General features: G+C 37.6%; 1 protein-coding gene across 1 annotated transcript; it reads left to right on the top strand.

Annotated features, from left to right (window-relative positions):
- Nucleotides 1-8639: 8639 nt before the first annotated feature.
- LOC110936355 (bZIP transcription factor 53) lies at nt 8640-10030 on the top strand. The gene is made up of 2 exons (XM_022178722.2): nt 8640-8778; nt 8943-10030. The coding sequence occupies exon 2, from the start codon at nt 9309-9311 to the stop codon at nt 9750-9752; it is 444 nt and encodes a 147-aa protein (XP_022034414.1). The 5' UTR covers nt 8640-8778; nt 8943-9308; the 3' UTR covers nt 9753-10030.
- Nucleotides 10031-27864: the final 17834 nt, after the last annotated feature.

The following is a 27864-nucleotide window of genomic DNA, read 5'->3' as shown; positions in this document are numbered from 1 at the left end:
GCCTGCTGGACACGGCCCCGTGTGCAGATGAAATTCTGACACAGTTTGTCCGTATTCTGACGTTCTGATCAGAGGGGAATCTTTTGGTGGACACGGGGGCGTGTTGGCCGGGCACGGCCCCGTGTCGGAAAGCTGTCTTATGAAGTTTTGTCTTTACTAAGGAGCTAATCTATATCGGGTGGCTCTTGACTTGTTGGAACAACCCCAAAGTGCCTAAGATACCTTAATTGTCCTATACTAAGGCGAGAACGCAAGAGGTTGTCGGTGAGGGTAATTCCTATTTTCATTCTAGGTGGACAAGTCCAACCCTTTCCCGGGCTCTCGTTAAAGAAGGTGTATGCCGAATCGCTCAGGTCTATGTATGCATCGAACGAAGTCGATGGGGAGTCCTTCACGGCACAATCGGCACAGGGACGACTATCGTCCGCGTCTTTTCTAGGTAAGAAGGTATTTTCGGGAGCAACGAGGTTGTCGGAATGCGGTTCCAACATTTCCTCATGGTCATCATCTTGGGATGGATCTAAAAAATCCTTCTTGAGTTCTTTTGACCAATTGAGAAGTAGTTCTTCTAGTTGAAATAGCTCGTCAAGGAGCATTTCTCCTAGAATATCTGGCTGGGCGCATTCGAGGGAGAAATAGTGCTTATTTTTACTTTCGCCTCTCTTAAGGTTAAAAGGAATCGGTGGGTCTATATAGTGGGGCCTATAAGTGAGGAAAAAACATTTTAATTCCTCATGTTCGCCTCCACATATTCGACACCACAAACCATAAGAGTGCCGAAAGTAAAAAGAATTACTATCACTCATGTTTGTGTCAGAAATTACCAACCGCCGGGATCTAACGGTTCTGTTTTCAGTAACTGAATCTTGGGCACGGGGGCGTGTTGAGTAGACACGGCCCCGTGTTCAGCCTACTGTCTGACTTAAAACAGGATTGCCAGTTCCAATGATTGAGCACGGGGCGTGTTCAGCGGGCACGGCCCCGTGTTGAGCTCTGCAGAAGCTAAAAATCTAAGAAAAATCCTAAAAAAATTAAAGAAAAATAAAAATATGATTAGGCCGTTGATTCCTAACTTTCTTAAAATCCTTGTGTCCCCGGCAGCGGCGCCAAAAACTTGATGCGTGTGTAGTGTAATATATTTTTGATGTATATTTAAGCCCTTTTTACACTTTTAGCCAAGTTTTAAATTTATAAAACACGATATTCACTAACACTAAACACACATATGGGCAAGTGCACCCATCGTGGACGTAGTATAGTGTTGGTAAGATACCGAGGTCGTCCAAGGACACAAGAGCTTTTAATACCGGTTTATCCTCAACGTCTAATCAAATCAAAAAGTGAGAAAAATGTTTTAAACTAAGAAAAATAAAAACTAACTAAATGCTGAAAATAAAAATAAAATAAAAACAGATAGACAAGATGAATCACTTGGATCCGACACGTGTATTAGTATAACCTTTGATTATTTTCGCACTTTTGCACTTGTTTAAGAATTATCTTAGTTATTGTGGTAGGCCCCTCTTTTGAAGGCGACGTTACCCTCAACCCAGTAGTTTGAGTCAGCAAGGATACAATCCTAAAGGGTCGGATTATTGAAAGATAATGAATTAAGTTATTAATGCAAATTGTGGTAGGCCCCGCTTTTGGCGGTGACGTTACCCTCGGCTAAGTAGTCTGAGTCAGCAGGATACAGTCCTAAATAGCCGGGTTATAGTATTAATAGTAGTTAACTTATGAGGGGGTCAAAGAGTTTGGATCCCCGCCATCCAATACCTATGGGCATTGAAGGAGATCCTACTAAATTTGACCCAGGTCCCAAGCAGGACCTCTAAACGCTGAACAAGGGCAAGACCCTTACCAAACCGTTCCCTTAACCCCCGACCAGGTAGCCAACATACCTCCATATAGACCGTGGAGATATGAATGGTGAAAATCTTTTATTTTATATAGACAGTAAAATAATGCCAAGACACCACGGACAAACGATAAGGAAAGATCACCTTCAACATAAGTAACTAGTTATTAAAGTCATTAATACAAAACCAAATAAAAAGTGCAAAAGATTAAAAATAAAAAGTATTATACTAAACACTTGTCTTCACCAAGTGATGTAAGAGACTTAGGCAAACATGGCCTTGATTGTCAAGAACTCTTACGATCAATCTTGGATCTCGAGACGACTCACACACTCTACGATGGACAATGGATGATGGTGGTGGATGATGGTGTTATGGTGGTGGTGGGTGGTGGATGAGGTGTGAGAGAGGTGGTGTGCCAAGGGATGAGAGAGAATGAAGCCAAGCTCCTCTATTTATAGGCTGAACAGAAGGCTGGACACGGCCCCGTGTCCGCTGGACACGGCCCCGTGCCCGTCTGACATTCTCTCACTTCATTAATTGTAATTGCGAATTACAATTAATGCGCCTGCTGTACTTTCACCACGCCCCCGTGCTCGCTGGACACGGCCCCGTGGTGGGCAATGGAAGCTTCTACTGGTTTGTCTTTTCTGCTGCTTCCTGGGCACGCCCCCGTGTTCGCTGGACACGGGGCGTGTTCAGACTCTGTTTCTTCTCTTTTGCCTTGGGAGGTGCCGTTGAGGGTCCGGGCAGTCCACTTTTGTTCCTTTTCTTGTATTTATGGTAGAATTAGTTGTCTTTTTTGCTTCTTTTGTGATTTTGAGCTCATTTCATCCTGAAAATACAAAAGGAAGACAAAAACACTCTTTTTCCAACATTAGTACTTAAAAAGGGTTAGTTTTATGCCTTAATTGATGTGATTTATATGTTGCATTTTACACACATCAATTATAACACATAATTAATTAAAATAATAAAATTAAATTAACCCCTTTGATCATATAAAAGCACAGGCTTATCGTACGGTCAAAGGGATTATTTAATTTATTATTTTAATTAATAATGTGGTATAATAAAAATTATAATGACCATTTTGCCCCTGAGGAAAAGACAAAATACCATGATTTTATTAGACAAATATGATCTGATTTTACTTTTGGACAAAGAGGGCAATAAAACTGAAACCACAGGGACCCGGATTCAAAAGGTTTGAGTTTTGGAATAATGTGGCAAAAATGACCAAAACTCAAGGACCAATGTGGCAGTTTACTCTTAAATATATTAAATTTTACGAATTAAATATGAGAATTTAAGTTAGTATGTATGACAATTCAAAAACTGTTGTACTTGCTAATCACAGTTAGATAAGAAGTCATCGTGAAATTTACAATGAGTTTGGATGGTGTTAAACATATATACCTGGCCCGCGGACAGGTAAACTACTAGTTATTGAAGTTAAATTCTATCCGTTGTAATCCGATACAAACATAAAGGACGAAAAGTGTAATTTACCCAAAACAAAACCTTTAACCACCTGAGTTTGGGAGAGATATGTCTTGAACTCAAATCCCACAAACGACATGGATTTTAAAAATTGTCGTTAAAAATATACGAGTTTCGAACCTAATATATACAAACACCTTACTTATAATATTCTAACCTAATATATACAAACACCTTACTTATAATAAAAAATATTCGATTTACGTTTCGTTATTTATGTTGTAAATATACCAATGGTATCCTAATCAAAATACAATAGTGTATGAAACCATGAGTTAAGTTCAAGTACAAAGTGTCTTATCGTACAAAACGTACAAAAGACATGAAAAAAAACGCGGTGGCATTTTCATAATTATTTGCTCGTAGGGTAATTATCAAAATTACTCTACAAATAATCTTGTAGGGTAATTTTGATATTGTAGGGTAATTTTGTAAAATGTGCTTGTAGGGTAATTATCAAAATTACTCTACAAGTGTATCAAAATTACTCTACTACTTTATCAAACAACATACAATTCAAAATTACCCTATAAGATCATTTGTAGAGTAATTATGATACTCTACAAAATTACCATACAATATCAAAATCAACTTACAAGATCATGAGTTTTTCCAAAATTAGTGTTGGTGGATAAAATATTTACCAAAATGGCGTTCCTTGAAAACTATTTACCAAAATAGTGTTTTCCATTTAGTTTTGTATTTGCATTTTGTTTTTAACCTACATATAAACTTCTTTTTATATTTTTCTTGCTAAATAATCGATTCTCTCTTTTTTTTAAATATATATTTTCTTTTATATTTTTTTTCTCAATCAATACATTTTTTTTGTTTCTTTGATTTACAATTTTTTACCAGTAATTCTTTTCTTTTTGGTATTTTCTCAATCAACAATAGCTCTATACGTGAACCGAACAATCCATAAATCGTTTGATGAAATTTCATTCACATTCCATTCATTTAATAAATGAACGAACATGACCATATTTTATTCATTTGATTAAACGAACGCATATGAACATGTATCTTGTTCGTTCAGTTACATTCGTAATTTACGTTCATTTGCATTCGTCTATGTCCATTCCATTAAACAAATCAATATGAAACGAATGATTAGACACAAATTTCCATTTAACCGACCGTCAGACATTTTATTTCTCCTATTCTAATTTTTTCCCATTTCAATTTCAATTAATTATGGGCGTGTGAATTTAATTATTAAATCATTTGTAAACATGAATATATAATATCGTGTTTTTTGTGATACTTTTAAAAACCCAAACCCTTTGTGTTATGTATTGTTGGTGTTATGTTTGTGTTTGTTGGATTAGTTCTCCAGGATTTGTTAAAGGTGAAGAGAAACAAGAGATCTTATTTTGTCAAAGAAAACAATATTGAATTGATTGATTAATAAAAACAAAAGAAAGTTTAAAATATGGATAACTAAATAGACATTGAGTTGTTTAAATAAGGATAATACAAAAGAAGGTTAATATGCTGGTTTAAAAAGAGAATGCAAATAAAAGATTAAATAGAAAACACTAGTTTGGTAAATAGTTTTCAAGAAACACCATTTTGGTAAACATGTTCTCCACCAACACTAGTTTGGTTAAAAACTCCAAGATCATTTGTAGAGTAATTATCATACTCTACAAAATTACCCTACAAATATCAAAGTTACCCTAAAAGACAATTTTACAAAATTACCCTATAAGATTATTATAGAGTAATTTTGATAAGGGATTTTTACATATTTCCCCCTCCTAAGAAGCTTTATTACATATTTCCCCAACCCATAAATTTAATTACATATTTCCCCTTCCTAAAGAAGCCTTATAACATATTTCCCCAATCTCTAAATCTTTATTACATATTTCCCCAATCTCTAAATTTAATTACATATTTCACCTTCCTAAACCTCATATATATTATTACATATTTATCAATTTCATTAAAAATACTCTTATAGAATTACTATTTTACCCCTAATGAGTTTATTGAATAAATAACTACAATATATTTCCTAGCTTCACCTTTAAACCCGGATATTTTTTTATTTATTTTCTCCTTCATAAAACTAAGGATACGGGAACTCCACCAATACCTGCACAATCCCCTAAACTTCCAAATCCATCAACCAGAAGCCTAAACGAAAGTCCCGTAAGGCCGGACTTGTAAAATGGCACAGGTTGTTGTGGTGACTGGTGGTTGACCAAAGCTCCGGTGACCGGAGTTCTGAGAGTAGCTGCTGCTGCCGAAAAATGAGAACCATAAGGATTTAATTCATACCTTTGGCTACTTTTATTAATATTGATTATTATGATTTTTTGGCTTACATTCATGTGCATAGTGTGACAAAATTGTTAACGGATTTTTTGTTTCTTTGTCAATTTTTAGCTCTAACTTTTGGCATTTATGTATTTATTTTTTCTTCTTCAGATATTAGATTTGAAATATTACTGTCACTGTTCAAATAATTATTAAAATTGCTTTTTTTGAACTTACAAAATCAAACAATTTTACGAACACGCAAATCGCAAAGCCTATATTTTTTTCACTCCGTCATTGTTAATTCTTTTAAAGTTTTATATAATTTTTTTCAAGTTTTGGTAATATTACTATTTAATTATTTTTTCCAAAATCATTGATTATATTAGTTGTTCATTTAAATTATTGTCTATTTAGTAATATGCATTTTAGATTTAACCTGAATGGTTTGATTAATATTATTTATTTTATCTTTTTAATTTAAAAATAAATAAAAATATCCGGTTCAAAGGTAAAGTTAGAAAATATATTAGGGGTAAAATAGTAATTCTATAAGAGTATTTTTAATGAAATGGATAAGTATGTAATATATGAGGTTTAGGAAGGTGAAATATGTAATTAAATTTAGAGATTGGGGAAATATGTAATAAAAATTTAGAGATTGGAGAAATCTAATCTAAATATTAATAAAAGACTACAAATAATGCCACATGACATTCTCTCCTTCAACCACATAAATTTTATTTATATTTATTTAATTAAAATATTTCTTTTAATAATAATAACTAATATATATATATAAATATCACTTATCTTTATCTTTATCCTTATCTTTTTTTTAATATTAATAAATCCAATTAATAATATTATAAATATCTAAATCTAATATCTAATAAATTATTAATATCCTTTGTTTAGACCCTTTGTTTTTTTACTTATTAATAATATTACCCAAAACTTTTATACTTTTGCAATTTAGACCCTTTGTTTTTTTACTTATTAATCTAAAGCTTTTCATCTTTTCCAATTTAACCCCAACTCTTTTTAATTTTCAATTTTTTTCCACCATACTTTTCATCATTCCCAAGCTTTTCGTTTCGTTCTAAATTTTGTGAGTTAACGCACCGCAACGTTCGTGTGGGGTTCAACATTTTTTCGTATATTTTTCCCGTTTGGCCCGTCAAAACACATCTATTTTTCTCCGTTTGACACGTTTGTCGCAACGCACGGATCCTGGATTAACTTAGTTATTTTTTCTATGTTTTATGTTTCGATTTAATTTCTCTACAACGAGCGTGCGTAATTCAAAGATTTTACGTCTGCTTTTCGCTCGGCTTTATTTTTTTTCCGTTTTCATTTATTTTGCTTTTACGAGTTTTCCGGTGTTGGTGATCGCTGATAATGGTATAGCATTGATACTACTTGACACAGTTTTACGACAACCGCTGCAACGCAGGGGCTTAATACTAGTATGTAATAAGATTTCTTTAGAAAGGGGAAATATGTAATTAAATTTATGGGTTAGAGAAATATGTAATAAAACTTCTTAAAATGGGGAAATATGTAAAAATCCCTTTTGATAATTATGTAAATGACAACTGTTTTTTCGGTAAAACCTTTAATTAAAAGGTATTTGTATTTGATTTTTTTTCATGAAACCATTCGCATATGGCCAGCATCAGCCATTATATAGCTAGTCAATATCATGTGGCTTTGCTAACCCATGACGTCATATTTACACCAACCCACCATCTTTTCCCTTCAGTATTCAGAATTGCCATATGCTAGCCTTCTAGGTCCTTGTGTTTATGCTATTGTCTTAACAAGGCATCACACTTTTAAAAGTGCCAATACCACCCCTTCAAGTTACAAGAAGAGTAGAAGACATTTTGATTTAGAACAATGCTTTGACACTAGACAGGAAAAATGCTTTGACACTAGAACAATGCTATTCAAGAGTGTCTTAACTATTAAGAAAGATGCGTGCCACAACTCCATATGTGACTACCCTTCTTAGTACTCTAATGTTTAGAAGTTGGGACCATTCCTCTTACAAATGCATGATAAAAAAACCTAGTGGCCTATGATTATAAGCGAGATAAAACGGTCAATCTCAGGATTCAAGAGCCCCACAGGATGTTCGCATAACGAGTTTGTGACGTATGACACCAACACGATTTACAAAAATGTATAGGCCAACAACCTAACCGTAAAGAAATGTTAAAACAATTTAACTTGTCATACCATACCATACCATACCATACCATACACATACTCTATTGAAAATATGCGCCTATAATACATCATCCATAAAAAAATATTTTTTTTTTCATAAAAAAATCTACTTATGTCTATAAAAAAAAAAGAAAAAAAATAAGAAGGATTGAAAGAAAAAAAGAATATAATAACAACAATAATAATAAAGTGAAGGGTAATATTATGTCTATCATTTCCAGGGCCGATCCAACATTTTTGGAGCCCCTAAGCGAAATACAAAGTTGGAGCCCTTTCGAGACTTGAACCTAAAAAATATCAAATGGCAACAACAAAGCGCAATATCAAGTCGTAAAATCGCGAATATCAAATCATAAAATTATTTTTTTATGGTTGCTGATCAATCGCAAACCACATCATAGGCAACACTCGATTACCCATTGTTTCTCCCCCATCGACAGAGGATGCATAATTGCATTCAACAAAAAATGAACCAGGTAACTTATGCAATATATGAAAAAAAAATTGGAGTCCCTTATTTTTTTAGTGGCCCTAGGCCTTCGCCTAAAATGTTAAATCTATCGGTCCGGCCCTGATCATTTCAAATTGACAAGGAATCACTTGAAGGTCATACGATACATCCTTGTAAAAAATAAAACATAGTCGTAACTGTAACATGCCCATGGTAACTATATAACTGAATACAAAAGGCAGCAACAATGTTAGGGTGTTTTTACTAGTTAACAAATATAAAAGGACTGGTTTAGAAAATACAACCTACAACCGGTTTTCTCAGCCCATTGGAATTAAAATATCCAAGAAATTTCTAGGAACTCACGTTTTCTCGCCTATAAAAGCACGCTCAGAATTCATTGTAAACCTTCTTTCGCCAATCTTTTGGTTCCACACCTACCATTTAACTCTCTCTCATCAGGTATGTTTCTATTCCTCTCTCCTCTTTTCATTCTTATTTTATCATATTTTATTATTATATTTATTTATTTTCCGCTTTTTGTTCATAGTTAGGTATAACAATCGATTGCTTTTCAATCGTCCTAATTCAATTGTATTTACGTTTGTATTTCTGAATCTTTGCAGATCGTTTGAATCACTTTCTTGCTGAATTGTTAGCTTTCCATAATCCGATTGTACCTTTTGTCATCAGATCTAGGGTTTTCTTAAGGTTTGAATCGCGATTTCGATTTAATTTCTGGTGTATGTTACACTAATCGTTTGGATGAGTCTTTCTTATTCATGACGTATGCTGTATTGATGCATCGGATCCGAATTCTTCACTCGTTTTCCGTCGTTTTTCTCTACTGGTTTCACGAGCTTTCATGAATTTGCCTTAGATATATATTCTCTTTAATTTTTCATTATTTGATACACCTATTGTTTTTAGTAATTTACAAACCCTAATTTCCTAAATTTTTCAAAAATCGGAATATTCCGTTTTGATACTCGATGACGTCACCAAAACAACCACAATCTGCAAATTTGGTGTCTGATGGAGACCTAAGGTATGCAAACCTTGATGAAAGGAAAAGAAAACGGATGATATCGAACCGAGAATCCGCTCGCAGGTCTCGTGCGAAGAAGCAGCAGCGATTGGATGAGTTGCTTGGTGAAATTAACAAGTTGCAGAGTGATAACAATGCAATAATGAAGAAGATTGATGGGGCAACACAGATGTTTGTTGGTGCTGAGTCTCAGAACAATGTTTTGAGGGCTCAATTGACTGAGTTGACTGATAGGTTGCATTCTTTGAACTCTGTTTTGCATATTGCTCAAGAAGTTAGTGGTTTGGCTATGGATATTCCTGAGATTCCTGATACTTTGCTTGAACCATGGAAGCTTCCTTGCTCTGTTCAGCCGATTACGACGTCGTTTAATATGAATATGTTCTAGCATCTGTCAAGTGCTCTCTACTCAAGTTTGCAGCTTATCTTGTGATCCTAATTATGTCAAGTTTGTGTTTTTGGTTAAATGTGTTTTATAGGCAGATTTGTCTGCCTCTGATGTTTATTTAGGTTTTATGTGTGTTTATTAGGCTGGTTTGTTATGCTATATGGTGTGTAAAGATGTTGGTTTATTATGTGGTTTTGCTCTTATTTTCTGGTTGTTGGTATTATGTAATGTTTAGTAATTTATAGAGGTTCTAGCTATGATGAATTGAAATTATGTCTTATTCGTATGTTTGCATGTGGGTTTTTTTTTTTTTTTTCTTTCTGGATGTTAATCTTGCATAATCTACCAAAATATTGAATCACACCTCCCTTCCAAATGACCCTTTTGTTGACAACACATTATAACAGGTGATAACAAAACTAACCCGGGTACCTTAAAATAATAAAAAGTAGTTTATGAATTATAATTTACAAAATTCCTTCAACCTGCAAGTTCAAAGTGCAAATCAAAGATTTCAAGCACGTAAAACATGTTTGGATATTTTTTTTACAAGTTTTAGACATGAAAATGAAAAGCAACAAATAAGAAATACAAAACAAAAACCCTCTCTATAACGAGGCTAACTGCGTTGCTCAATTGACATCTTAAAGTCAATATACTAGGGGACTTCGTTATATAAACATGAATCAAATTTTCCTATGCAATAAAAAAAATATCCAAATTTTCCTATGCAATTACTATTTTTTTTGAAAATATTAGAAAAATATCACATGAATATGAGCAATATTAACCCAACATTTTTCAAACATAACCACCTAATCAACTTAGATTGTAACCAGATTCAAACGTATATAGACATAATAAACAGGGTTGAGGAAAAACCATAACTAGACTCATGTTCGAACCGAATAAACAATTAAACACTAAAAACAATCTCTGTAAGTTTTAGAGTAAATTACACAGATTGTCCTTTATTTACACCCCAAAATTCAGTCCCTATCCTTTGTCTTTAATTTGTGCATTGTATGTCCTTCAAAAACAATTTTCTTCATCCGTTGTTATTTTCTCTAAACCCCATCCACCTACTCGCTTAAATGCACCCAAAGCATTTAAAACCACCAGCCGCTTCATTCTCACAACCATTCAATTGATCAAACCCTTCTTCACACACTGAAACCCTTAACAACAATGAGAGAATTAAATCGAACAGAATACGAATCCGATTGCGATGATTGACAGAGAAAGGCTAAGAAGGTGGTCTATTCGTGAAAACATTCAACAAGTAGTGGTTGACAAGTATCATGGTAAGTTGCAATTGTACATCTTGTTTAAAAAAATCAAACCAAACTAGACCAACTAAACTTCACTTCACATTAAGAAAAATCCAGCAAAATACAATGAGAAACACCCAACTCATGATCAAAAGCACCCAACTCATGATCAACGTCCTGTCCAGGTTCATGTTTGCAGCTTGTGATGTTTCGAGTTGAAAAACTAAGTCTTGGTTATCACATTCAGCCCATTCCTTGACCTCAACAATCCATGTATAATCTTGTTTGATCTTTGACACACCTCGGTATCAAACCAACAAAGGAATCCACATCTTGGGCAACCGTAATACCTTATCTCTGGGTTCTTTGGAGTTGAAGATGTTTTAAGAAGTGCTACCTTTCCTCATCTGTAGTATACCATGATTTCGTGCTTTAGCTTGATGAACAAACCCTATTTTTTGTGAGAATGAAGAGGCTGGAGGTTTTTAAATGCTTCGGGGTTGGGTTATTGACAATTTTGCCCCTCAAGTGAGGGGCACATGGGTGCATTTAACTGAGTAGGTGGATAGGGTTTAGAGAAAAGAACAAGGTTTGAACAAAATTAGTTTTTAAAGAACATACAATGCACAAATTAAAGACAAGATAAAGACTGAATTTTGAGGTGTAAATAAAGGACAATCTGTTTAATTTACTCTAATTATTATAAATATGTCTCGAAAACTTCTGTTAGGTTCCATAATAAATATCGAATCAATAAGAGTTGTAATTTATTATTGTTTATTGATAAAATTAAAACTTCTAATAATATTTTGTCTTGTTACTTGTTAGTATCCTTTGCCCATAGAGTTCCTCAAACGATGTTGCAACAACTTGACCACTTTTAATAACATTTTATTCGACATCACACTTGTTAGTGATCCTTGACCCTAAAGGATGAATACATTATTTTTAATATTTTGACCATTTTTACAAAATTCTTTGCATCTAAAACGCAATGACTTATAGTGATTTAGGTGAATGTTAGCTAACTCATCTTACATATACTCTTTAGCCTCTTGTCAAAAGCTCTAAACTCATAGAGCACGGTTTAGAAATCGTCTCACTATGTGAGTAGTGTTCACCCCTTGAACGTCTAACTAAAAAGATAGGGATCAATCTTATAATCGTCTCACTCACCTTAAACTTCTCAATAACATTGGTTTTCCAGTACGACGACAATATCATAAACAGGGCTAGCAAGACGGTAATACAATTCAGTACAAGTTACAAAAAGTAAGCTGGAGAACACCAACCTAACCAAAACAAATTACATGTGCAAAACCAATTACAAACAGCCACGGAAAATTTACATCCGAAGAAAATGTGATCTACTTCCCTTGTCAACTATGGCACAAAAGAAAAAAAAAAAAAAACTATGGCACAAAAGAGACAAAAGGTGGCCAAAAAGTATGATGAAAGGTTGTTTCTATAGTCCAGAAAGACTTCCATCACTTTTTCTAATTAACCTGCTATAATGAGTTAAAAACTAATTTTTAAATATTTTGTCAGATCTTAATCGATTAAAATTAAATGATGCTTTATTAAGGAAGATTCTGTTCATCACATTTTGACTCCTTTTTATAAACACTTAACTATTTTTTTTTGTAGGACTTTGACACAAATAATTTGGTTTTATACAAACGTTTGAAGTCTTTATATTATTTTGAATCGTGTATTTTAGGAAGTATTATCTTAGTTTGTTTGAATTTCCCTTTGTAAAATTACTTTAATCTCTAAAAGTTTTACCTGAAATGAATTTTTGCTTTTGCTTCTTTGTTTTTCTTTTATTTGATGATTTTGGTAGTGTAAGGTGCACTTTGTTTTTTAAAAGGTAAAATGTATGTAGTCTTTGAAGCACATCTGCAGACATCTGTAGAAGAAAAAAATTGGACAAAACCTCTGCAGTCTGCAAGAAGAAGACTGTTTGTTTTTTTAACGTATGTAGACTTTTAAAATAAACTGGTAGTGGTGTACGGACAGTGGTGGTGAGTGGTGGACGTGGACGGTCGTGGTATTAAACCCTCGGCAGACCTTAGAAGATCTTAGAAGTGGTTGGGTCAAGTCTGCACCAAGAAGAGCTCGCTCAGACATTTTTTAATGAAACATCTTCGTAAAAACAAACAGTCTGCAGATGACAATGGATGCGCGTGATCTGCGTTGCATAGACGGAACAGCCTGCGCAGATCTTTTTTACAAAAACAAACACCACTTAAGGGGGTTTATTGTTTGTGTTTACACTAGTTCTCAAGTTCTCTCCTTAAATCTAGTTCTCACATGAATATATATATATATATATATATATATATATATATAGGGAGATATAGAAAGAAAACCCATGTGAGTTACCAAAACTCTAGAAATCTTATCTCTACCATCCATTTAAAACATCAAGGGTTGAGATTGGTCACGCTACGCTTTTAGCTTTTTTTAGAAAAAAGCTGAAAATCTGCAAAAGCTGTTACACGTAACACATGGTAGTCTCTCAGGGGTTACACGTAACATGTCTACAAAAAATGTAACATGTGGTATAAGGAGGTCCATTCATTTGGGTTTAATAGTTTTCTTAACTAATATGAGATTTCTTCTTACAAATGGCGCATATATATATATATATATATAGGTCAAATATACCAAGTAATCCCATGTGAGTTCAAAAAACTCGGGAAACCCAATGCATGGACGCCATTTTGCCACATGTTACAACATTTTTCAGAATTCTGACATGTAACAACTTTTGTCAGGAGAGAGAAAATTAATTAGTATGTTACACTTTTTTTACCCGTTTATATAGATGTAACATCACATGTGACCCTTTTTTTCCAACAGCAGGTTTTGTAAGTTTTACAAAGTGTTACATTTCTGAACTTCATAAAAAGCCATGTCATAAAGCGACAACGGTTCATAATAATATCGGGTGTACTAAATCATTCGGGTGAGTTGATTAACATTGTAGATGTTTACGCCTATAATGATCCTATTGAAAGGAGGGCACTGTGGTTAGAACTTTTATTCTTCAGAAGATCTTTGGAGGGGTTATGGATTTTTGTTGGAGATTTTAATGATGTTCGAGACCCGTCCAAGCGTTTTAACTCGAAATTTGTGGCCTTGAACGCCTATTATCTTAACCACTTTATTGAGTCGGCTGAGTTGGTAGAGTATCAAATGGAAGGGCGTAAACTTGATAGATACTTGGTGTGCCGAGATTTTAAATCAAAATGGTCGATGGCATCGCTTGTAGCAGTTTTGAATGTTGTTTTGGATCATTGTCCCATCTTATTGTCCGTGCGGTCAACCGACTACGGGCCAATTCCTTGTAGAATCCTTAACTCATGGTTATGCCTAGGCTACTTGATTATGTTGAACATTTATGCATAGGGTTCCGATTTGATGGCGTCGCGGCTTTGGGGTTGGCTACAAAACTGAAATGGGTTAAGTTCAAGATAAGGGATTGGGTTTTGGATTATAAGAAGTCTAGGGAATGAGAATATTGAGCAAAAATGGCTGAATTGGAAGCCTTAGAGGTCGAAGCTGAGGCTAGGTAGTTAATCACTGAAGAGTTGGGGTTGAGAGCGGCTTGCAAAACTTTTATCTTAGAGGCGGATAGATTAAAAGCCTTAGACCTGCAACAAAAATCCAGAATTAGGTAAGCGGTTGAGGGAGATGAAAACACGACGTACTTTCATCGGGTTATAAATACCAACACGAGCAACATAATAATAAATGGGCTCCTAATTTATGGGATGTAGACGAATACTCCACCACTTGTCAAAGATTATATTTGCTCTTCTTTTGCAGGAAAATTCATAGAACCAAGAATGGCGAGACCTGGCGTGAATTTCCCAAATCTAGCCAGTGTATCAAATATGGAAGTGGAGGAATTGGTCAGTACCTTTATGGTTGCCGAAATCCGGAAGGTAGTCTGGGATTGTGGCGGGGATAAAGCCCTCGGCCCCGATGGCGTCAATTTTAGATTTTTGAAAAAGTGTTGGAATTGGCTCCAAAAAGATTTTGTGAAAGTGATGGAATAATTTTATCATGAGGCCACGATTAATCAGGGTTGTTCGTCATCATTCTTAGCGCTTATTCCTAAGTGCAATGATCTTGACGGCCTTGCAGACTATAGTGTTACACCCCAACCGATGTCGGAATCATCGGGGCGCGACACTAGGCGAACCAGGTTGCTCAAGAGAATCCATAACAACTATTAAAATGACAATATTTAAAAGGTTCATTGTCCCATACCAATAAACAAATATTTCACAAACAGTCATCACAGAGTTCAAATCTCTTAAACAAAACCAATCCGACAACCTAGATTTTTATTTGCGGGTTTCTAGACTTCCTAATCCATTGCAGCAAACAGACCATCAACTTGTCACATACGTTAAAATAAAAGTCAATACATAAAGTAAAGGTGAGTACACAAGTTTGCATAGATATAGTATAAAAAGCGTTTACGCATAACCAACATGTAACACGTAACGGGCGATGCATGTAACTACCAACAATGATACAACCTAACCACGTGACTGCGATGTAGAGTATGCGCGACACATGTTCACCGATGTAAACACGTGAAGTAAAGTAATGTGATCCTTGGCAACCCCTGTCACAACAGGTGCTGAGTCCAAACTATAGTACTATCGTTGCTAAAAGCGGTCTGGCATAACATTGTGTGAGCATAGTAACAAGCATTCAACAAATCACGTATAGCATGCGGGAGTGGTTAGCATTTATAAAGTGTTTGCATTGTGTGTTATGTTTTGATAGAGAACGTATATAACACCTAAAAGTGCGTTAAACGAAAATAGGTTCGAGTATACTCACAGAGCGTGTACTAATTAAGAAACACGATCCTCAATGGATTGAAGGGACCGCCGGGTCAGCTTGCGTATGGGAACAGAAGCATAAGTCCTCCAAAGTGCTGAAACGGTCGAAAATCGGAGTGTCGGTGGGAAACAGAAGCTTCGTACGAAGCTGGTGCCTTTGTACGAAGGTGTGCCTTCGTTCGAAGGTGGGTCTTCACACACGTGGGGCTTCCGTTGTCCAAAATCGAGTGTCTTCGCGTCTGTCTTCGGAAAATCGAGGGTTCATCCCTCCAACCTTAAGCTACTGATTAAACTTAAAGTCGGAGAGGTCTTTGATTATGTCACGAGTAGGAATCAGGATGTTAGGTGTAAAAACAGTGCCTTCGTACGAAGGTAGCGCCTTCGTACGAGGCCATGTGCCTTCGTACGAAGCTAGCTTCACACATAACAGTCCAGTTCACAAACGTGGCTGTTTTTGGCATTCAGTGATGTGTTTTCGCCTGAATCGAATGTATTTCCGAGTCCTTTTCAAACTGGTTTCGACATTACCTCATTTCACTATTCAGTGAACGAGATACATGTCGTTTTTGGTCCGGTTTGGTGTAAAAATCAAGTTTAAGAAAGTTTTGAAAGGTTTTTACTTAGATCTAGCTCTTGGTGAGTGAGAAACCAACAGATTTCTAACTTGGGAAGCCGTAGCTAGTCCCAATACCCTCGGTTAAGTGTGAAGCTATTGTAAAAGAAGAAGGTTTGATGAAAAAGATGAAGATTTTTGTAAAAACATGAATTTATGAAGAAAAGAAGAAGTTTAAGTATGAAGAAGATGAAGTTCCAAATGAAAACCTTGATGTTTTGATGAAATCGAAGTGATTCTTGTGGAAAATCGAAGTGGAAATCGTTGTGTAATTGAATAAAACTGTTAAATTTACTTGAAAATGGTCAGACAAAAAATTCGGCAGAGTTTCAGAATGAAATCAGCAAGTGAGAATGAATAAGGAGTGTGGCTGGGTATTTATAGAGAGAGTGGGTTTGCACAAACAGACCTTGTTCGAAGCAGCTGCCTTCGTACGAGGCCAGTTGGCTTCGTTCGAAGGGCATGTTTTGTGCGGAAATTCCACATTTTCGCGTATAGGAAGCTTGTTTAATGCATTTTGTTGCGTTAGTTAGTATTGATACTTTAAGTATTTTAGCGTGACACTGAGTTTCGGTCACGTTGCGTTTTAGGGTGATACATTGAGTTGTGCGAGTAGCGTTGAGTTTGCATTGCGATAGCGTTTGCGAGTAAACAATACACATAATAAGCACACACAAGTAAAGCATATAAGAACACACAACATAACATTACTACTACTAATAACAGTGTTTGCGATTTAGCGTGTTAGTCGTGATAAGCGTATGCGGAGGCGTATGGTAACCAAACAAACACACTCGGCAATTTATATAGCACAATTCTCTGTAATTCGTGTTGCGTAAGCGTTGCGAATATAAAGCGTTAAAACATATAGCGGTACGGTGTGATGAAAATGTATTTAGTATAACATAACCCTTTATTTATATCGAATCTCGGAATACAAGACGGTTATAAGTCGAAGCAAAAGCAAATGGGTAACGATCCGAAAAGTCGGGTTGTTACATATAGGCCTATCAGCCTAATTGGGTGCGTCAACAAAGTTATATAAAAAATGTTCGCAAATTGTCTAAAATCAATCATCCCGGGGTTGATTTCAAACAAATAAGCTGCATTTTTGGCGAATAGAAGTATACTTGACGGCCCACTTGTGCTGAATGAAGTTATCTCGTGGATGAAAAAATTAAGAAAGAAGGGTTTATTTTCAAGGTGGATATCGAAAAGGCATATTACTTGGTTAGTTGGCAGTTTTTAGACTCGATAATGGTACAAATGAACTTCCCACCGCTTTGGAGAAAATGAGTAAAGGCGACTATAACATCAGCTTGTGCATCAGTCTTGGTGAACGGATCATGCTATATAGGAATTCTCATGCTATAGGGGTCTGCGACAGTGTAACGCTTCGCATTTCGTACTTTCCTTATTTAGAAAGTGTAATCTTATTTTTAGTTTGGAAACTTGTATTCGTATCATGTTCATATTTCACTTTCAGTTTCGTAATTCGAGACTTTGATCGTAATGAAATTCATATTTTTATACATACTTGTTATTCGTTCAATCAGTCATTTAAATACGTGTTTCGATACTCTTTATACGTGCAAATACTTATACATCCATTCACGACACTCAAATTATGGTTGCATACATGTTACATACTTGAAAATGTGCTAAAAATGGAAGTTGTGGCTTAAAATAATAAGAATATCAAAGTTCAGGGGCCAAAATGCAATAAATCAAACTTGGGGCTGGTAAAATGGGATGCCACGGGGCGTGATACCCTAAGTTATATCTGTCGCGGCCCATGAAACCCTTTGATCCGCAGATTATTGTTTCTTGGTCATGGATGGGCCACCTTTTTACTCCCTAATCATCTTTAATCTTCACTAAACACTAAACCCTAACTAACCACTATATAAGCAAGATCCCTATCACTCATTTTCACTTTCCCAACTCATCTACACTCTCAGTCTCTCTCAAATCAGTTGTAAACACAAGATATGGCAGAATTATTCCAAGTCCAAATGTAAGTTCAAGTTCACTTTTCTTCATCATTTCTTAATCTTTTCTTCCATTTCAAGGCTTGGAACACATAGTATGAGTGTATCCGCAAGTTTAACATGGTAAACTAAGGTGGAACATCACGATTTTGAGGTCCAAACTTTCTGTTTTGGAAGATTATCTTCTTAGCTTTTATAAAACTTATGATTTCTTATGCAATCTTATACCTACCTTGCTTCTAATCAAGTCTATGGTTAGCGAGCTAGTGTATGGTTGATTCGTATGAGTTTAGAGGTGCAAACACCCTCTAAACTTTCTGTTTTGATGGGGTTTAAGACAAACCACAAGTGTTGAAATCATCCAAGTCTACCATAGTTCATATGGCAAGACTTGTGTTTGCTGAAAGTGTGAACTTTGAAAGCCATGGCTATACTAACTTGTTCTACACCTCACTTGATGTTTTATCTTGCTATTCCAAGTAGCTTATTAGTCCTAAAGTTACACAACCCCGTCTAGCCTCAAATACTTGGTTCATTCCTTCCATGTTGAGACGGCACACCCGAGTTGATCTTACTTGGCTACTTGATGAAATGTTAGATAGTTGTATGTTTCCTTTTTCATTCATGACCATCCGAATCAACCTTGTGATGATTTGTGCATTGGTGAATTCATACAATGAGGTTAAATTTACCTCCATGCTTGACTTATATGACATCCATGACAATCATTATGGACTTAGTTTTAGGACTACTATATAAAATATATAAATATACATACATATAGCTGAACTCATGATACTAATCGGTTTATGATTATGTGTCATGAACTTAGGTTACTTTATTTGATGTTTTAAGTTTCTCGTTTTCGATTCTAATAGGCAAACTAGGACCCATGATATCACATACAAACTTAGTGTCAAAATGAGTACTTAGACAAGATATATCTTATGAATACATACTTTTTGTAACTTAAATTCTAATCCGAATCCTTCGTTCAACTCCGAATGACCATACACCTTCGTTTCCCTATTCTCAACAACTCGTCAATTCGCAGATAATCGGAAAGCTTTGCAAAATTATGAGTATACATGACCCTTTTACTTTTACACTTTTGGGTGTAATACATTTATTACTATTAAACACACGCAGTCACATACTTTATGCTTAAATCACAAACAAACAATCCAACATACATGCTTAATACGTTATGCTTGAGTTCATATACATTGGAACATTCTTATGCTTTATACTTGTCAATAACTTCGATCAAGTCTCCTTTAACATGTATAGTGCTATAGGAGTAATGCACCGCCCGTATTCTTGGGTCATGTTAAGTTAAACACAGAATGATCTTATCGTTGCTACGATAAAGTTACGCTAGCGGTAAAATTTGAGTTGACATTTATAATTGCATGCCAATTATACGTTAATTCTTGATAACAATTTTGTCATGTGGATTTGTTCAAACTTTTATACATATGCTAGTATTCAAACTTGTATGCTCGCCAATACTTTTAGTATTGAACTATACTTTAATACGTGTTGAAGGATTTTGATGATGATGCACAGAATCTAGTAGGATGCCTAGAAATGCACCTTAAACTTTAATACCTGTTGTATTTTATTTTGTTTCAAACTTGTTGTAATTCTATTTCGAACAATGTACTTGATGTTAGCAATTAAATTACCATCTTTAATGTTCAAGAGAATCCACAACAACTATTAAATTACCAATCTTTAATGTTAATATCCCATACTACTAACAGATAAAGTAAAAATAGTTATTACAGATAAATGTCTCAAAAACAAGCAAACTGTTCCGACAACTCAGATTTTATTAGGTTTGTTTCTAGACTCCATCCTAGCTTGATTCCAGCAAGTAACAAGCAAAGCATCCTAAACACGTGTCACATACATTAAAATAACGGTCAATACACATAGTATAAAGGCGAGCATACAAGTTTAATAGCATAATAGATAGCGAAAATCATTTACGCATAACCAACATGTAACATGTAGCAAAGATGCGAGGTAAACCGACCATCGCGGTCAGAGATGATGTCGCGAGGCGTCCCACGTCGACAAATGATCTCATCGTTGTAAATTCGGGCTAATTTTTCTACCTTAAAGTCTTCTCGTATCGGCAGAAAATGAGCCGATTTGGTCAAACGGTCAACGACAACCCAGATGTTGTCGTGACCTGATGGCGTGCGCATGAGTTTCGTTATGAAGTCCATAGCTATACTCTCCCATTTCCACATAGGGATCTCGGGTTGGACGAGTAAGCCAGAGGGTCTTTGGTGCTCGGCCTTGACTTTCGAGCAAGTCAGGCACTTCGAAACATAGAGAGCGATATCTTTCTTCATGCCCGGCCACCAGTACTTGTAGCGAAGGTCCTGGTACATTTTATCGGCACCGGGATGAATAGAATATTGAGACTTGTGGGCTTCGTCCAGCAGAATTTGTCGTAAGTTAGTGCGCTTGGGGATCCAAATTCGGTCTAGATAATGGAATATACCATTCGATTTATTCACCAACTGTTCACCATTGTTGGGAATCCTTTCCTTCTTTAAAGTGTGTTCGGTAAAACAAGCATGCTGAGCGTCACGTATAAGAGCTTCGAGATTATGCTGGGCTTGGATATTACGAACGTTATGCAAATAGCTTCGTCGGCTTAGAGCATCGGCTACGACATTTGCTTTTCCAGGGTGATAACGAATCTCACGGTCGTAATCATTAAGAAGTTCAACCCATCGGCGTTGGCGCATATTTAGTTCTTTCTGACTCAAGATGTGTTGCAGGCTCTTATGGTCTGTGAAGATCGTACACTTGGTACCGTAAAGGTAGTGCCGCCAAATCTTTAATGCAAAAACAACTGCGCCTAGTTCGAGATCGTGGGTTGTATAGTTCTTCTCGCGGATTTTGAGCTGACGAGATGCGTAAGCGATAACCTTGTCCTGTTGCATAAGAACACAACCATGATCAAGGTTCGAGGCATCGCAATAGACTATGAAGTCATCGTTTCCGTCGGGTAAAGTGAGAACATGAGCATTGCAGAGCATATGCTTGAGAGTTTGAAAGGCAGTCTCTTGTTTAGTTCCCCAAACAAAAGGCTTGTCTTTGTGCGTGAGAGAGGTAAGCGGCACAACGATTTTTGAGAATCCTTCGATAAACCGGCGATAATAGCCCACTAGTCCGAGAAAAGAACGGACTTCAGACGGGTTCTTGGGTGTAACCCAACTCTTAACAGCTTCAATCTTCGCGGGGTCGACGTGAATACCTTGACTATTGACAATTGTGACCGAGGAATTGAACCTACTCCAACCAAAATTTACACTTGGAGAACTTGGCATAGAGTCGATTCCCTTGGAGTAATTTGAGAACCAAACGTAGATGTTGCGCGTGTTCGGCTTTCGACTTGGAATAGATCAGGATATCATCGATGAACACGATGACGAAGCGATCAAGAAAGGGTTTACACACGCGATTCATCAGATCCATGAAAACCGCTGGTGCGTTGGTTAACCCAAAGGGCTTAACAACGAACTCATAGTGGTCGTAACGAGTGCGAAAATCGGTTTTCGGTATATCTTCCTCCTGAATGCGTAACTGGTGGTAGCCTAAGCGTAAATCAATCTTCGAGAAACACGTAGCGCCTTGTAATTGGTCAAACAAATCATCGATTCGAGGTAGGGGATATCGATTCTTTATAGTCAGCTTATTCAACTCCCTATAGTCGATGCACATCCGGAACGACCCATCCTTCTTTTTGACGAAAAGAACTAGTGCGCCCCAAGGAGAGGTGCTGGGGAGAATGAAGCCTTTGTCAAGCAATTCCTGGAGTTGACTCGAGAGTTTGAGCATTTCGGACGGAGCGAGGCGATAAGGAGCTCTAGCAACAGGATTTGCTTCAGGAATGAGATCAATACGGAAGTCGATATCACGACTCGGAGGTAAGCCAGGTAAATCATCAGGAAAGACGTTAGGAAAATCACGAACCACATGCACCTTGTCTATTTCCTTAACTTCCTTTTTCTCCGCTACTACAATGTGCGCCAAGAAAGCTTGGTATTCCTTACCGAGATACTTGCTAGCCTGGACACATGACATGAGTTGGAGTTTCTTCGAGGCGACTTCACCGTAAACACACAATTGATCACCATTAGCGAGTGAGAAACGAATCATCTTATCAAAGCAAATAACTTCAGCACGGTTTTGGTGAAGAAAATCCATGCCTACTATGACGTCAAAACTACCGAGCTGCATTGGAATCAGGGCGATAGGGAAGACCTAACTGTTGAGTTCAAGCGTACAATCACATAGAACCGAATCGACAGCGACGGTTCTTCCTGTGGTAACTTCAACATCGAACGTCGAGGGGAGATGGGTGCGCTTACGATTAAGGAGCTTTTCGAATTCAAACGATATAAAACAGTTATCGGCTCCAGTATCAAATAAACACGAAGTATATATACCATTCACTAGGAACGTACCATTAACCACGTTGTTGTCTGCTTGAGCCTGGCATGCATTGATGTTGAAAGCACGTCCACGGGCTGCTGGCTGTTGCTGCTGCTGCTGAGGCTGCTGCTGTTGATGTTGTTGCGGCTCCTGCTGTGGCTCTTGCTTCACCACTCTGTTGGGGCACATGTTTGCAAAGTGGTTGGGATCACCACATACAAAGCAAGCTCTAGCGTGAGCAGCGAGTGCAGGAGCTGCTTGTTGGCCCTGTGGAGCAGCAAGGAGAGCTTGTTGTGCAGGAGCTTGACCTTGAGCTGGAGTTGAAGCTTGACGTGGTCCGGTACGGCGGTTAGCAGTAAAGTGGCCATACAGGTTGCAGTGAACACAAAATCTGCAAGCAATCCCCACGGGATGGTGGTAGGTACAAGTAGGGCAGAACGGGTGAGGACCAGTATACGCACGCTTGGCTGGCGGTGCAGTGGTCACTGGGGCCGCTACTTGGCGGTTCTGAGGTTGCGATTGGGCAGAGATAGCTTGAAGCGGAGCGGCGGTTGTGACAGCGCAATTTTTGCTACTGTTGTTGTTGTTGTTCTTCCCCTTGCGACGGGAGGACTTTGAAGCTTGCGGTGCGGTGGCAGTTTCAGCGGTGGAAGCAGCAGTAACTTGATGCAGATTCTTGGAGGCCTTATCAAAGTAACCAACACGAACTCGCTTGTCATTAATCTCGGCAGCGAGCATGAAGGTTTTCTCAATAGTTGTCGTCTTCGCGGCTTGCACGAAATCTGCCACACAATCCGGTAGAGCACAGATGTATTTCTTGATGGTGATTTCGGGGGTAGTAACTTGGCCATGGCAAATGATACTCAGCTACTTGAAGTGGGCAGTTAAACCAGCGTTGTCGTTTGATATGCCGGAACTCATCCTCCAGCTTCTGAAGCTCGTGGGGAGGGCAGAACTCTTTCATCATGATGTCCTTCAACTCATCCGACGTTAGCCCATAGGCTGTATCATTTCCACGCTTGTTTCTCTCGGTAGTCCACCAGTCCAGAGCCCTGGACTGGAAAACGCCAGTGGCGTTAACAACGCAGAGATTATCAGGACAATTGCTTTGGCGCAGGGTGACTTCGATAGAATCGAACCATTGAAACATGGCCGTAGGTCCATCTTCTCCGGTGAATTCTTTGGAACCGCAGGCTTTAAACTACTTGAACCTAAAAGTAGTGATGGGAGAATCAGTCCTGGACTCGTCAGAAGACTTGCTAGCATTCTCATTAAGCTCACTGACGATTTGCGGGATAACTTTCGCCATTTGCTTAGCGACGAGAGCAGCTATACGCTTGTCCTCTAGGTTTCGACGGGCGGAGCGAGCAGTGTGAGATCCGAATGACGACGTTGTCTGCAACACACATCGCCACAGGACTCAAACACAATTTCGATTAATCCTAACATAGTCTAGCGAATCTCCAAAAGCTACTTTATAAAGCACAGGAACACGTCCAATCACATAATCACGTAGTCACGTAGGCGCATAATCCACATAAGCACAAAAGCACATAGTCCACATAAGCACAGATGCATATAATCCACAGAAACCACACTATATTTATTATGTATTTACCTACATATATTGCACGTATTCACCTATCTATCGCAGCTACGTAAAGTGATCGAGAGTTGCGAGTGCGATTGGCGAGTAACATAGTAAGCAATTTGTTAGCATGTTGAGATAGATGTGCAGTGCGAGTCGTGTGTGTCGATCAAAGCGAACAACGTAAAGCGTATAAATCACCATAAATCGAAACGCATAAATAGATAAAACCACATAAAACACGTAAAATTCCACTCAAAAGCGAGAAATATCAGAGTTGGCAGCGGCGAAATCCAGAATCGAAACACATAAAATCGAGAATAGATTGTCTGTATGCGTAGACATCGACTACCCAAAGTGATTCGACTATTCACAAGGACCCTAAGTGCACACTTCGGCCTTCTGGACTGTGCTCTCGCCTCGATTTGGGAGAACGGCACGCATCCTTCTGGTTTCAGTGTGACTTCGAGTCGTTGTAGTCCGTCGAGGCTTTGGTGAGAGTTTTGTAAAACTAAAATAAGGAGCGGAACAAGTCATCGAGGTTCGGGTTTCACTTTCACCCCTAACTTAACGACCTCTTTCCTGTTTTGTTGAGTGATAGAGAAGGAAAATCTGCGTTGAAGTATGGATTTCACTCCTGATTCAACGCAAATTCTCTTGTTTATAGTAAAAAGCTGCGGGTCGAACAAGCGATCCGATCGAGAGTTTGCGGTTTCCACACCTAGTCTCGACCTAATCACTCGTTCATTTTCTAAATTAGTGCAGTGATAGTGTTCAGTGAGTGCGAGCGAGAATAGCAAGTAAGCTCGTACAAAACCCCTACAGGGTATGCACAAGTCGGTCAGTTGGTACTTAGACTATAGACTAGATCGTTTCTAAGACATCGGCCCGGACTAGGTCGAGTCTTTCCTAATTCCCTATAGTTACGGCTCTGATACCAATCTGTCACACCCCAACCGATGGTGGAATCATCGGGGCGCGGCACTGAGCGAAACAGATTGTTCAAGAGAATCCACAACAACTATTAAATTACCAATCTTTAATGTTAATATCCAATACTACTAACAGATAAAGTAAAAATAGTTATTACAGATAAATGTCTCAAAAACAAGCAAACTATTCCGACAACTCAGATCTTGTTTGGTTTGTTTCTAGACTCCATCCTAGCTTGATTCCAGCAAGTAACAAGTAAAGCATCCTAAACACGTGTCACATACGTTAAAATAACGGTCAATACACATAGGGTAAAGGTGAGCATACAAGTTTATTAGCATAATAGATAGCGAAAATCGTTTACGCATAACCAGCATGTAACATGTAGCAAAGTGAAGCATGTAAGTTATCGAAAATGAAATATGCACAGACGTGACTGCGAGTTGTAGAATGCGCAACACATATCACCACTGTGACATGTGAAGAAAAGCCCTTAACAACCCCTGTCCACGACAGGTGCTGAGTACAAACTATAGTACTATCGTTGCTAAGGTGTCAGGCAACAATCACTGTGTAAACATAACATACAGGCATTCATCGAGTAACACGTATAACATGCAGTAACAATTAGCGTATAAAAGTGTTTGCGTTGTGTGTTCGATGTGATACCCAAAAGTGCGTAAAGCAAAAAGGGATCGAGTATACTCACAGATCGTGTTTAGTAAATAAACACTCTCTTGGATTGAAGGGAGCGCTGAGAGATTAGCCTGAACAGTTAACGATAGCATAAGCGAAGAACGACGCGTAAAACGGTGCAAGTGAAACAAGTGACGAATGGTCATCCGAACGGATGACAATCCGAACGGATGGTCATTCGATCGGATGTCAATCCGTTCGGATGGTCATCCGTTCGGACGGCCATTCGGTTGGATTGACATTCGTCTGGGATGGATGTGTTTGTGTATGATGGCTTTGAAGTTTTCGCTGTAGCATTTTAAAATCAGAGAATTATCTCTACCTTTCAAGTCGCTAGATCGAACGGCCGTTTGATCGAATAGCGATCCGTCCGGCGAGGTATTTCTTAGAGAACAAGTTCACAGCAGGATTGTCATTCGATCGGATGGTCTATTGATCAGATGGCAATCCGTTAGTAACTAATGATCTTTGAAAATTGTAAAAGTTTAAGTGTTGAAGTCCAAGTGCAATCCGATCAGATTGTCATTCGATCGGATGGCAATCCAATCGGACGGCAATCCGATCGGACGACAATCCGTCCCATAATCTGATCGTTTTGAGACTTGAAAATTTGTTAAGTTTTTGGAAGTTTTGTGGTTTGATCGGGACGGTATGACAACGTGTTAAACAACGGGAACTCCATAAGGCCCAAGTTATCCGATCGAACGGGAATCACCCCAATCCGATCAGTAAGCTTTTCGTGACGGTGTTCATGTTCAGCCCGAAGTCGGTTGTCTCGTTGATAGGAATCAACTCTCAAACCGACACATCATTTAGAGAAGAGCGGAAGGCCTGAATTAGCTCCGATTTTATCGGTTTTGAGTGCATTGGGTGTAAAAGAGTTGAAAGAAAGTTATGAAACCATCTTTCAATCCTTTTCTCTGAAAATGTTTAGATCTATGCGAAATCCTTGTTAAATCATGTGGAAATCCTTTAGATCTGAGTTGTTCTTGATGGAATGAGGCTAAAACTTGAAGTTCATAAGAACTCCATGATGACATCATCCTAGAACACCTCAAATCTACTGATTTCACGGTTAAAAGTTAAGATTCAAAGGTGAAAATGATGAAGAAGTGTGTTTAGATCATAGAAGTACAAGATTTGGGGAAGAAACTTACAAGAATCGCGAGAAATCGAAGGAAAAGTGGGTTGGAGCACGCTGGTCGGAAGAGAGAGCTGTCACGTCACCAGGGGTATTTATAGGTTGCCAAAAGAGGAAAGAGGAGCACATGCGACGGATCGGATGGCACTTCGATCGGATGGCCATCCGATCGGATGGTCATCCGTACGGATGACCATTCGATCGAATGGTCATTCGATCGAAGTGGTCCGACGAGTTGAGTTTCGGCGTTTCGTTTTGCATTTTGAACGTTGCGATGCATTTAAGCGAGTATCGATTAAGCGATGCGATAGATTAACAATAGCCACATAAATACTATATCTAACATACAATTATCCTAAGTAACTTGCGTTTAGCGTTGCAATTGGGTTGCGTTGCGATAGAGTTGCGACTGCATTTTGATTAATCACCACAAACATAAAGTAAACATACACAAGTAACACATAAATAACAAACACACACGTAAAACAATATCCAGAACACATAATTCGAGTTGCGAATGCGATTAGCGATAAAACATGCGATTAAACCT

Source organism: Helianthus annuus, chromosome 4 (assembly GCF_002127325.2).
Source record: "Helianthus annuus cultivar XRQ/B chromosome 4, HanXRQr2.0-SUNRISE, whole genome shotgun sequence".
Taxonomy (NCBI): Eukaryota; Viridiplantae; Streptophyta; class Magnoliopsida; order Asterales; family Asteraceae; genus Helianthus; species Helianthus annuus.
This window is presented reverse-complemented; position numbering and strand designations above follow the sequence as displayed.